The sequence below is a fragment of the Neopsephotus bourkii genome, unplaced genomic scaffold, assembly GCF_033783945.1.
Source record: "Neopsephotus bourkii isolate Nb327-2 ecotype Australia unplaced genomic scaffold, CSIRO-AGI_Nbou_v1 NB_234, whole genome shotgun sequence".
Lineage (NCBI taxonomy): Eukaryota > Metazoa > Chordata > Aves > Psittaciformes > Psittacidae > Neopsephotus > Neopsephotus bourkii.
The window spans coordinates 5,244,324-5,258,000 of record NW_026900744.1 but is presented as its reverse complement, the minus strand read 5'-3'; the positions used below and the strand labels follow the sequence as shown (position 1 = coordinate 5,258,000).

The 13,677-nt window shown below is 41.4% G+C and overlaps 1 protein-coding gene across 1 annotated transcript; it reads right to left on the bottom strand.

Moving 5' to 3' along the window:
* Positions 1–1,145: 1,145 nt before the first annotated feature.
* Positions 1,146–12,429, bottom strand: LOC133207777 (riboflavin-binding protein-like). Its single transcript, XM_061344917.1, has 5 exons — positions 12,254–12,429; positions 11,823–11,922; positions 10,606–10,734; positions 5,519–5,630; positions 1,146–1,522 (listed from the first exon to the last, which is right to left on the bottom strand). Exons 1-5 carry the CDS (start codon positions 12,390–12,392, stop codon positions 1,262–1,264), a joined length of 741 nt encoding a protein of 246 aa, XP_061200901.1. The 5' UTR covers positions 12,393–12,429; the 3' UTR covers positions 1,146–1,261.
* Positions 12,430–13,677: the final 1,248 nt, after the last annotated feature.

Sequence of the window (13,677 nt, the reverse complement as noted above, 5' to 3'; positions counted from 1 at the left end):
AAGCAGGAAAATTTCTGCAAAGTACCATCCTAAAAACAGTTCAGAGCTGGTAGGAATTAGTGCATTGTTAAATACACTGAGAAGCTGGTTCGAAGCTGAGCATGATCTAATGGGTTGAGCATTACTATTGCAGCTGTGTGAAACCACTCCAATAAATAAACAGTCCAGTGAAGAAAGTGTGCTGGATTTTTAAGATTCTCCTAGTTTAATAGGATGTGCCAAGTCATTGTTCTCACTGTGGGCCAGATTCTTACTTTGTAAGGTGCTTAGCACTGAGCTGATGCTAGTTTTCACAGTTTGATAATCTGACACACCACCCCCCCCCCCAAACTACATCCTTCTCATGATTTCCCTGGGGATACCACTGTGAAAGGCTGTAGAGAGTGGCACCAACCTGCCACTCTGCAGCCATGTCAGAGGGGGTGTGGATGCATAACTGAAAGCAGGACTTCATTTCTTCTTACTTGGTGAGTCCCTCTGGGACTGCTGCAGATTTTGGTTTTAGTTTGAGTGTAACAGTGATGGTGGGAAGCAGAATTGCTGATGGGAGAAACCTGATTGGGGCCTTCTCTGACACTCCCATTTGATAATCGGGGATCATTCTGTTTGGAATCATTCAGTGAGATTAACTGCACTAAAATTATGCTTCAAATTCATATGCAGGAGACTTTTGTACTGCTGTTGCTTAAGAAAAAAGCCCAGTGGAAAAGACTGCATACTGTATTCTGGCAATGTATGGATTCAGGGATTTATCTAGTAGACCACAAGCCCCTGTTCTGTGAAACTGTTTTTGAGATACAAAATAACTACACTTTTAGTGGTCAGTAGCCAGGCTCACTGACCTATTTCTGCCTGCAGCATTTCTTTTTTATCTGAGCAGTGCCAGGCACGGCAGAACTCGTGACAGGAGTCCTGTATGCCTATGCTAATGAAGGGTTTGGGCTGAAGATTCGGTGCATTACTGGCATGGCCTCTCTAGTTCTCACCGTTCCACCTTAAGTAAGCAGGAGCTGCCTGTGCCTCTCCTCTTTGAAAGGTTACCTTCAGGCTTCTAGCTCTTCAGTTCAAGTCACAAGATTACACCTGTGCTAACCTGTCTGGGAGCTTTGTGATGCAGATGCAAAAACATCAGAGGAAGATTAATATAACCAGCCATTGATTTATTATGTTCTAGGAAATAAGGGATAAAGCAGGCTGGCGTAGTGCCCTGAGCCCAGCTTCCATGGTGATTTCTCTTGTTCTGGCATACATCCACCAGCATTTATCTTGTACGTTCCTTTTCCTCTCCCTTTAGTTTCTCAAACTTCAGGAGCTTCTTTTGGCAGGCATGCTCCTCACTGCTGCTGCTGCTGCTGCTGCTGGAGCTGCTGCTGCTGGAGCTTTCCTCTGAGCTCTTGGAGAGCAGATACTTGATCGCCACCATGTCCTTCTTGTTCATTTGCAAGCAGAGGCAAGAGGATTTGCTCACCTTAAATGACTTCCCCCACATACTCTGGCACATGTCAGTCCCATTTGTGTACATCTGTGTGTCAAATAAGAAATGTATCAGTTACATTTGAAAAGAATTAAGTTAAAACCAGTGTATCAAAATGAGAAACATGTAACTTTTTAAGAACTGGTACTGGATTATAAAAAAGCAGCTGGCAGTCATTCCCTGTCCTGCTGTGTGCTGTGCTTTATCACTTCTGATATATCTTAAAATGTTATCCAGTACCACAACTGGCAAAAGAGATTTGCCTGTTGTGAAAGCAAGTGATCACACAAAGTGCAAAGTGATCGAGAGGCAGCCCTTTGTTTCCCCCGGGGGCTGACAGTCCAGCTAGCTTTCTGGGGCTGACAGGCCAAAGCTGTGTTGAGAGGTTCTACAACTTGCAGCATGTGAGGTCAGTCTGACATGCCTCTGGAACTGAGTAGTGCTGAAAGTGCCAGACTGTGCTTTATGGGAATCTTTATTTCTACAGCCTACAGACAGCCCAGTGGAGGTACAGCTCCATGGGATCTCACTGTGCCTGCTGCAATGTACATCATGACCAAGCAGGACCTCACAAAGAGAAAGAACGTTAACTTAGAAGCTGCTTGAAGAAAGTATGTTCTCTCCAAGCTTCCAAAGTGCTGTCTAGTGGTACAATGGCCTTTCTGGCTCAAGAAATTGTAAACCACAGCTTCTTTAATCCTACAGTGTTTCTCTTAGTGATGTGATTTCTGGATGATGTGCTGGTTTACTGTCATTGCCAGTTCACATACAGATTTGACACCATGAATCTTGGAGAAGGTGCCCTCTCTTTGTGGTTGGGACATTTCTGCATGGAAGCTGCTCTGTGTGCAAAAAGTTAATGATTACAGATGTAGGTCTATTATGTGGAAGTGGGCCTGGGCATCTGTAGTCCTACAGCTTCCTCTGCTCTACCTATTTTCTGCAACAAGTTCTTATGAGATGTCTCCCTGTCTCCCCACATGCAAAACTGTGTTGACCTATTACTGTGCAGGAAGGCAGATGAGGAGAAATCATAATAATCACTTTTGCCTTAGAAATTTCTCCTTTGTGAATAATACAGAGTCCATTCTAGATAGCCCCAAAAACACTGTAGTCTGTAAAACAGCTTTTCATTTGACATCATCTCAAGCCAGGGCTCGCTCTATTGCTTCAGTTGCTGGAGGAGGAGTGTGGAGGTTGTCCTGTGCACCGTGAACAACACAGGGCCAGGAATGGAAAGGTTGCTTTATCTAGTTCTCTCCTGGTGTTTTCAGGGCAGGCAGAGTGTAGCTGTTTCTTTTCCACTATTCCTTTTAAGCAGCATTAGACATTTTCTTCCTGTACAATTCCTGGATTTCTACCTGATAATCATTACAGAAAGTATTAAGAGCTGTTACGTGGGTTTTCTTTGGTCTGTATGCAAGAGGCATGGCTGCATTCTATTCTTGTGTCCCACAGGTTCTGTAACATGTATTTATGCTCTTGTACTTGCTAAATGGGTGATTTTATTTTGACCTTCCTCCTAACTCTGCTTAAAGATCAGACCCTGGCCAGAAACCTGCAGCAAACAAGCAGTCCATGCAGCCCATTTATCCAAAGTGTCCCTAAATTACTACAAAGGATTCTGATTCTTCACCTTCTTGGAAAATGTTCTAGTCTTTGCATTAACGCTGCCTAGGGAGCACTCAGTTGGGAGAACAATGACAAAATGGGCCTCATTTTAGCCAGGCTGAAAGTGCTGGCTATGATCCATTGTGCATTTTTAATATTCAGCATTTGTTCCATATTCAGCATTTGTTCCAAATAGTCCTTACAACCACTTGCAGATGTCAAATGTAGGGCTGCTGATTGCTTCTCCATATGATCCGAGGGCATCAAAAGACAGTGAGCATCTGGCCACAGTGCTCTGACACTGGAGAACCCATTGTGCTTCTGGGTAACTGCAACTTTCTGTTCCCTAAGTTGAGTCCAAACCAAGCAAGGAGGTGATCCTGCCCCTCTATTCTGCTCTTGTGAGACCCACTTGGAGCACTGTGTGAAGCTCTGGTGTCCTCAACATAAGAAGGACATGGAGTTTTGGAGCAAGTCCAGAGGAGGGCCACGAGGATGATCAAGGGCTGGAGCACCTCCCGTGCGAAGACAGGCTGAGAAAGTTGGGGCTGTTCAGCCTGGAGAAGAGAAGGCTGCGTGGAGACCTCATAGCAGCCTTCCAGTATCTGAAGGGGGCCTACAAGAACACTGGGGATGACCCTTCATCAGGGACTGTAGCAACAGGACAAGGGGGAATGGGTTTAAACTTAAACAGGGGAAGTTCAGGTTAGATACAAGGAAGAAGTCCTTTACATAAGGTGGTGAGACAGTGGAACAGGTTGCCCAGAGAAGTGGTAAATGCTCCATCCCCAGCAGTGTTCCAGGCCAGGCTGGACAGAGCCTTAGGCAACATTGACTACTGTGAGTCATCCAAGCCCATGGCAGGGGGTTTGGAACTTGATTTCCTTGAGGTCCTTTCCAACCCTAGCTCTTTTATGATTCTAAGTCTAGTGTTTGTCTATCACGTAACATTCAGATGGGAAATGTGCTTTTTTAATTGCTCTGAAGAAACTTCATCTTTATTCTGACTTCCCACAGGAGCCTATTTTGGGTGAAAAACATGGGCAGTTTGGGGTGTGGTTCCACTTAGTTGAGGAATAGCTGTGCCTGGCGTGAAGTGATAAGATGTCTGGATTTACTGCCTGTTTTCCTCTGCTGGTATATTTTCGTTAAGAAATATGTAGAAGGGAATTCAAGGTTAAAAATTCCTATCTCTGGACCTTGAGCAGGGACTGGAGATTATTTACAGAGATTATGATTTTGGTTTTCACTTCATCTGGAACCACTGATGATTTAGCACATCTGGGAGACTCAGCTATAAGTTTACGCAGCCCATTTGGTTTTTGGCCACCTTCCTGAGCCTGCTGATCAGTGTCAATTTTGCAAGGCAGACAGTGCTAACTGGACTGTGACTTCCACTTGTATCAGTTGCTGAGCTGACTTCTGGAAGTATATGCATTTGAACTCAAAACAACGAATCTCTGCAAGTCTTACTGCCAGTCCCTAAGCACTACACTTAGATTTCATTTAATTTTTCAATTTGGACAGTTTTCATGGGCTCAATGAAGCTCAAATATTAAAAATACTCAAGTAAGTGTAGCAGTTTTAAGTTGTATGTTTTCATCCTGATGCTAAACTTGCTTGAGTCACTAGAAAACATCCTACCTGACTCTTTAAACATGTGTAGATCAGCCTTGCTCCTGTAAGTCTTGTCAGTTCTCATTTTATACACTTTTGCTCATAAAATCAGTTATCCCAACCATTAAACATTCTCAGAAAGATTGGATGAGCTCTCAGAAAGCTTGTTAGTGCTGGTCTTTAACCATCAGTTACATAGAGCAAAGCCAGCTCTGTCAGGCCATTGGCAGACAATGGTGATCACACACTGGATATACAAGAGATCTATGGAGAACAGAAGGGAGACAACTAGAAGAATGTCTTCTTCAAAGAAATGAGGAATTTGGAGGATGGAGAAGGATTTGAACATACCAAAGTAAAATAGAGAAAAAGGCAAAGATGCCTAATAGGCAAGAAGACCATAAAAATTGCTTACTAATTTGGGAACTTACATCCCAGTTTAAAAATACACAGGTAAAACCCCACATTGTATAAGGAACCTTATAAAATACCTCCCAGAGTCTCTATTGTATGAACAAAGTTAATTTGTCTTTTACTTTCTAAGCCTCACTGTGGTTAAACATATCTGTGCTGCTTGAACTTTCAGTTTTGTTTCACAAGTGGTATGGACAATGGTTAATTAAATACATATATTTAAGAGATCTACATAAATAGAAATGCTTAACTATTTCTATACTTAAGAAGTCTGATGTAGGTATGGCTTGAAACTGCTGAAGTAAAAATAATTCACTTGTTGCATTTTACACCCACACTCAGGAAAAAAGAAAGACCCCTCCATGCCATTCTTTTCTGCTTCAGTTGATCAGGTTTTCTTACCTCACTGTATGGAATACATTTATTGTTACAGTGGTTTTCTCCACTTCGATCCCGTTCCCAGTCTGTCAGCCAGTTGCGAACACATGTGGAATCATCTTTGCAGGCTTCATACCTTCACGGAGATTAGTGGAAGTTACAGTTAATTTCTCTCACTTCTTTTCTCAGTGGACTCAGAATCAACTCTAAAAGCCTATGTGGGCTATGCCAGTAACGTTGTATGGTTGCACAGTGCAGCTTAGCAACAGATCTTCAAAAGATGTACACATTATCTTAGCTGGACATGTACATAAACTCTGAGCTGGCCGGGAAGATCTAAATCACAATGCAAACTAAACAGTTCAGCCACTACATTTTGTACTCACAGACTTAAGTAAAGGGCTCATGTTCTGAGGAGCAATGCTCCTTCATGCAGTGTTTTCTGATGGTTTTGTTTGCTGGTGTTACTGAGTGGAGGAAATAACTGTGTGGGGAGGGAGTTTTATGAATGCTGATGTTCAATATTGTGGCAGAGCACAGGCATGCTAAGAGTGAACTGTCCCTTGGGGGAGGTGTGGGGGAAGTTTGTATTTATGAATTAATATGGGAAAAGAATAATTATATTTCCTGGGCAGGGGTTTCTATAAGAAACGTGCACGGAAATAAGGAAAATACACAAACAACAAAATCATAAAAACTAATAGGCTGTCAGCCCCAGAATGGCAGTTTCAAAAAAGGTAAACTTGAAGCGAATGAGGAAAGAGAAGAGTCTTGCAGGTTATAGGTCCAAAATTTTAGATTTGTTTTTAACTTATAAGCAGTAATGTAAAAAAAGCCTATAAACAGGGACAAGTACAGTTTGCAACTGCTTGGTCTGTGTGATGAGAGATCTCATGGCTTACCATTATCCTACATCATTTCCTTCCTTCCACTTCTTTTTATGTTCCACTTTTTGGCTCTTACCTTTCTTTAGTATCACTTTCTGCAAATCAGTTAACATCTACTTACATTTAGTCTCAATAGCTTCAGGCAGACTATTCCCACCAGTAACTGAGAGTGCCAAAATCATGAGGCACAGCTCTCAAAAAGTTAGTGTTGCTCAGCACGGTATTTATAATTAATGCCTTTGGATAGATTTTCTGTTTGTCATTTTTCATCTTTGGGGTCATGTTTCCAAAACTAGTTTGATATCATGAAGGCTGCAGACTTACATTTGTAAGTGAAATATGAGGTTGTCTTGTGGGCACAGAACTACAAGAACACGTTGCAGTACACGTGCGTATGCAGATGCACATCCACAGAACCTTCACATAGAGGGTTTTTTTTCCTTTTTGGAGGGAGAAAAAACAGCAACAGATGGAGGGTAACCAGGGCGTGAACTAAACAGGTGTAGGGCAGGAGACCTGTATTCTCAAATGTGTTCATCCATGAATCTGCTGTCAGAGGTGGGGGCTCTGCTGGAAATACAGGCTGCAATGTGGTAAATTAATGTAATGTGGTGCTACCAGGCAAATCTTCCCAGTTTGCGTCATGAGTGGATTTGGGACAAGGGAATGTAAGAATAACTGGTTTGTTGTTTGTTAGCTGCTGCATGGACCCTGACTGAGAAAGACAACAGAGGTAAATTCCCAGTGTTTCTTTAACACTAGACACTTTGCCTGCTTGAAGGCACCAGGTAGGAGCATCAATGAAAACACTTTGATATTCACCATCTACAGACTCCACATACCAGCGTCAGATTCAGCAATTGATTCTTCAAGCCACGTAGGTGTGTCCTTCACTTTATGCATGCATTTATATTCATTGCTTTCTAGCACAGTTGATCAGTATCTACTGTGAGCTGCCTAATACCAGCACATCCACTGCCCTTCCCACAGTCTTCTTTTTCTGGTTTCCTTTTTTATTTGCCCAAGTGTTTTTTAGCCTGATGGGTTCCCAGACCCAGGTTGCTTCATGGCCTCCCAGACAGTGCTGCTGGCACACGGGTGGGGATAGGGCAACGGGGTGAATGAGCAGCCCTTGGGGCTGAGGAGAGGGTGGAACGGCTTCTTGTGAAATTTGTGTTACCCTCAGTTATACTTTTCAAGTAATGAATAAGTATTTCAGGGTTTTGCTGACCTGGGTCATTCATGTTATACATCTGGTTTCCTCAGGAATTTGAATTAAATACATTTATTAAAGGATTTATAGTTTTTCACTGTTATCTATTGAATTGTCGGATGAAATGTTTCCTAATTACGATTATTGCCTGACTCCAGGGTTTGTTATATAACAGGAGCAAGGCATAACTATTGCTCTGAATTTTTCTTTATCCCAATGGAAGTAATTATGAAGCTAAGTTTATAAAAAGTCATGACTTATGAAAAGTCTGTTTTCTGTTGCCCGTAAGTGGTTTCTTTAAATATTAATTAAAACCTGTGAGAAACAGAAACACAAAGACCAGCAAGATCCTCCCTGAACACACCAGTTCCCTATGCATAATGAGCAGGATATTTTTATTTTAAAGCTTCTCCCCTGCTTTTTTAGCTGTTTCTCTTTTAAGGGCACAAGACCCTTCCACAGATGGATCAGAAAATGGCTTGTACGTGGGGCTCTTTGAAAGGCAATAGTTTTACAACTAGTGGGAGCAAGAAATTCTAAGACAATGGGAAGAAAAGGAAGGCCCCGAGCAAGTCAGATGAATTTCTTTTAAATGAAGTCACTGCTCATTCAGAATCCTCTGCACATTTCTGGCCACAAAGACATACAGTATGCAGCAGGCACACTCACGGCATGTAGAGAAAGTAGGTCACATCACCAGCAGTGCTACACACGCTAAAGGGACTCCACTGAATAGAACATGAAAAAATGTTACTTTCAGTCACCAGAAAGAGTGGGAATTCTGTCCGGACTCTTTTCTGGCCCCAGGCCTTAAGCAGGGTGAGGGAATGGGTTTGACATTGGCATTAGGCAGGCACAGAGACCGGCATGCATGGTACTGGCTCATCATCACACTTTTGATTCAGGCCAGGCATCTATGATGCCAACAGGGGCAACAGATCATTATTCAGCGTATGTTTAGAGTAGAGCCTGCTCTCTGTTAGGAGGCTCTGTACAGGAAAAGGATAATTTTTGTCCTGTGCAGCAGCTCTCAATCACAGCCTCACACACTTTCCAACAATGAAGTTTAAAATGCCATCTACCTGGAGGTTCTGGCAATAGCTGGGGGACACTGAGGGCTTTGTCATGTCATATGGCCCACCCTATGTGCTTCAGTATGAATCTCATATACACTAAGACTGGCTTAAACCAGTTCATAGATGCAAACTAAACTTACAGGGTACATTTTCTTTCATCTTACACTTTCACTGCATATAGCAGTTTGGTGATGACTTGTCTGCTACTTACTCTGGGATACATTTGGTTTAGATATTGGTACTTTACTCCTTTGCCTGTCAGATCTATTCTAAAGCTCACTGGCAACTCCAACACTTTAATAACCAAATGGTTTTGAATTTTGGAAATATTTGGTTCTGAGCTTTGACATTCTGATCACTGAGGCAAATTCAAGGTCTCAGCCTTTATCTTCAAGGAGGTGGTAATCTGGATTCAGTTTAGAAGATTACCAAAAATTTAGGAAGGAAGACTGCATGTGACAAATCTGTTCCTGAGGCACATGGAGCTTCCTAGCACAGAAATAAAAGCAATCACTAGAGGAAATTCTAGGGAAGCTAAGAAATACATCAGCCTTTCTCACTATCTTCCATTACAAATCCCAACCATTTTTTTTGTTTCTCCCTCTGGCACAAAGCAATGGAGACATATTGTAGACAAATCCTACCACAATACTGCACTGCACATATGACTTTGCCCTTGGAGAGAAGGTGAGAGTGAAAATGGATCCATGTGTCAATAACCAAGTTGTGTAACCACCAGGGAAAGCACTGTACAGAGCAGTGCACTACCATGTGTATTTTCTATGCTTCCAAGAAAAGCTCTTTCATAACATTTTTAAAAGTATTAAAACAGTGTTCCATGATTTTCAGAGCAGCCTAAGAGATTTACAGTTCACTACTTTCAAGGGATGTAGCAGTTACGATTCTATAGTGTGAACACAGCCTGTGCTGTTTGTAGTATGCTTCACACCACTTTAACCATACTGTCTGTAGGTCCAGTTACTGCAGTTACTAGGCACAACATTAATATGGTACTGACTGAGATTTGTATGTCACATGATGACATTATTTAATCCATCATCTCAAAATAGGGAGGGAGAGATATATGCTGGATATGGGCCACTGAAAAATGCTCAGTACCCCACCTGGATATAATGCTCCTACCCCAAGACTAAGGACAGACAGGTGCTGGGTGGTTCCACTACATGTCTTGCACTCAAAAACTAATGTGATTCCCTTATGCTATATTTTGGGAAAACAAATGGTAATTAAATGTTTGTTCTTTGCTATTAAAATTTTTAGCATTACTTGGCTGCAAGTTTCTCTGAGATTCAGGCTTTTAGAAGTGATTTTAGAGAAGGATGATGGAAGGGAATAGAAAAGGCTAAAGGTGCAAAATTAAGGAATTAAGCTAATTTGTTATATGAATTAATTGAAAACATATGGGAAGTGTCTGCTTTCATGATTGCATAGTGCATTTTATATAAATAACTATCGTACCATGATCAAGTATTTAGATTTCAAATGCTAACTGCAAAAATGTTAACTTGCAGGCATGGCCTTTTCAAAGGGTGGGCAGGACCCTGACTGCTGTTAGTTCCTGTTGACATGGGGGGGGAGCTTCTCCATCACATCAGGCATTTCACATGCCACTGCACTGCATCCTCACGGAGAGCCTGGCAGTGCTGACCTTGGGTCACTAGTGACTCCATCCCGCCTTAGGCTGTGCCATTACTATTTTGGGGGTAGTAGCTTAACTGAGGAAAAAATAGAGATGACAAACAAGAAATGAAGAGGAAGAACAAGACAAAAGACATAAAGGTGGTGCCACACCATCAAATCTTAGTGCCAACTGACTGGGAGATCCGTGCTTCATCCACCCATGCTCTGGGACATCAAAGTAACACAGAAGTATTAAAGATAAACAAAAATACTTTGATAAAAAGCTGAACCTACCAGTCATCACAAAAGTTTTGACACAGTGGAACAGACCGAATAGCAGCAGTGTCGCTGGGATGGATCCAGCGAGCAGCATATGGAGAACACCGGTAAAAGCACTCAATTTTCTTCATGAAATCTTCACAGCTGTGGTGGGTGAGAAAAGCCACAAATAAGCCCATTTCTTAGCATCAAGGCTAGAGCCTCAGTTTTCTAGGCCTGCTTTGATGTGGGTGCAATACACATAGAAAAGCATCCTTTCAGCCTGTTAGTGTCTATGTTCCAAACTCATTCCTTTGGCATTGTGTACAGACTCTGACTGTGCAATTACCATGGCCAGCTAAAGAGTGCACAAATGTTTCCATGCATATTTCAGCCCTATTTGTGTAAGCTTTCTGTAAACTTTTGAGGCCTTGAGTTTTCCTGGCAAGAACGATTCCAGGCAACGATAAAATGTAGTTTAAAACTATAGTACAAAACCTCTTCGATGTTGTAGCCTCACGGTTTCATTGATCTTTAGATTTTTCCCACAGCCCAGCTGAAGTTACTTAAAAGCACATACTGTTGTGCTCTTCTGGGAGCGGCAGACAAGAGCTGTTACTTTTGCACATCTGTTTTTGCTTAATTGTTTTGTACTTTCATTCTTTTATTTCTCTAACTTGCCATGTTTCACAGCTCTAACATCTAACAGAGTACTTAAAATCTTAATTATGAAGACATTCTTCATGGTTATGAAACCCACAGGACTACAAGAATTTTTATTTCTAAGTATTCAGAAGTTTCATTTCTGGACTCTTGTGCCCTTAGTTTGTGAGATTTAATAACATAGTTGATCTGCTTTCTAAGCAAAGGAAGAAGCCTGGTCTATGTTGACTAGGGCTCACACTCATTTGGATGTGATGGTTGCTTTGGAGAGCTACAGAGGTGTGGTGTGGTAGTTACTCAGTTTATGACTGCTTTGCACTGCTAGATCTGGTTCTATACTGAAAGCAAACATGAAAAAGCACACCCCTTTTGCACGATTAGTATATACATAGAGATTCGTGGGGTTTTGTGAGAGAAGAGGAAGAGTCAGATATTGGTCAGGTGTAGAGAAAAGATGACAGGAGCTGGGTGGTGTAATTGCTAGGACAACCTGGGGATTGTCCATCGCAGGGGGAGCTATCATTAGCTGTGTGGCTGCCACAGCATAGATCTATTGAACCAGGATACAGACAACATCAAAGCTGACTTACGGTTTACTGAGCTGCCCACATCTGTTCCAGTAGCTGTTGCTTACTTTAATTACCGGGGAACGAGCCAATTGCACTGTGAAGTCTGCATAGCAACAGGAAGCTGTTAGGAATGAAACAGAGATGTTGCGATAAGGATTTTCTTTAATACTGTATTTGTAAGTCACAATATGTGAGATGAATCTGTTTTGGTCCATAACTTGATTTTCTTTTAAAAGAAAATAAATGAGGGCAATGAGAGTTTTGCAGTTGACTTTGTGAAGAACTAGAATCTTACTCTTGGTTTGCATGCAGCAATATGCCAGTGAAGGAAGCTTGTCATGCTTATACTGCATCTTGCATATTTTTGAGAAATTAAGGGAACTGCTAAAGCAATCAGTGTGTACAAAGCTGTACTTCTAGACCACATTTGGCAAAAATTAAACCACTCTTACATTTAGAGTACAGAGTGCATTCACGCATATTTGGCTCAGGACTTGGCTTCAGTTTGTGGGTGCTCCCTTCCAGACATCCAAACTTTCGGCAGGTGGATGACATTATGACAGCAAAGAGGGTGACAGCAAACCTCAGCATTGTCGTCCAGCTCTTTTTCCTGTATGAAGAGAACTTTTATATCCTTTATTTCTAGGAGAAGCCATAACATTAAAAGGAAGGACATCTATAACCAAATACATACATAACCAAATAAAATATGCTCATCAAAGATTCACACATAAATATTAAGCCATACATTCTCCCTTTCTCTTTGTGTACACCTGAACACTTACACTTCTGCTGCATAGTTCTGAGGTTTGGTAGCAAATGGTAACAGGCAGTTCAGGCTATTTATGAAATCATGTTATACTTTTCAGTATTCAAAGAAAATGATTTTAACTTTTCTACACTGACCTGAATTTATCTTTGAACCCTTCCAAAAGACATTCCTGTTTCACTAGATCTGAAGAAAAGGTGGATTAGTTCTAAAACTTGCAGAGCTGCTTTGCACACTTGGAAATGACACATTGAATACAGCTGCAAGTGAGCAGCCAGCACTTGAGCTGGATAAATGACATTGATAACTTGCTTTTGTTGAGGCTATGCTCATTTATACTTAAAAATCTGATCCATTATTTTCCATTTCTTTTGTGGAGTTTCATCAAAAATTCAAGATAAAATGGTTTTGACTGTACAACACATTTCTCTAAACACAGACTACGTATTAGCGAGCCATATAGATAAAGCTAGGACCTGTTAGATACATCGATTTATCTATCGATGCATAATTATTTATACATGTTAGTAATTCAACCCTTCATTCCTTAAATACTCCTGTTACCTTTTTGAAATGGGTTTGCCTGAATAAAGACTGCAGTTCTTCTATGTACCCAGACTTTTCAGATACAAAGAAAACAGCATACTACAGAAGAAGAAAACTGTCTCTCCAGTTTCTCAGTAATTTCTCACCTCTTTTGCTGGCCTTCTGGGTGATACTTGTCTGTGGAACAGGAACACAATAAATTGCTTTTCTCATTTTCACTTTATATACGCACCATCTGGCATCAGTGCTCCAGAATTTGTTTGCCCTGGAAGAACTCCTTGACCCTTTGGAATGCTAACATAGATTTATCTCAAAAGCAGATGCAATGACCAGCACATAATGCCCTTTTATTGCTTGCAAATGTCAACATGATAACGAGGAAAGTACAAACATAGGTTAGAATTAGAAAAACAACAGGTCTCCTATATATCAAATACAACTAAACCCCTGCCTGATTTTTCAATGATTCTTTGTCTAATTCACAGAAGCACAGAATGTTTGGGGTTGAAAGAGACCTTAAAGATCATGGGCAGGGGCACCTTCCACTCATCTTGCTCCGAG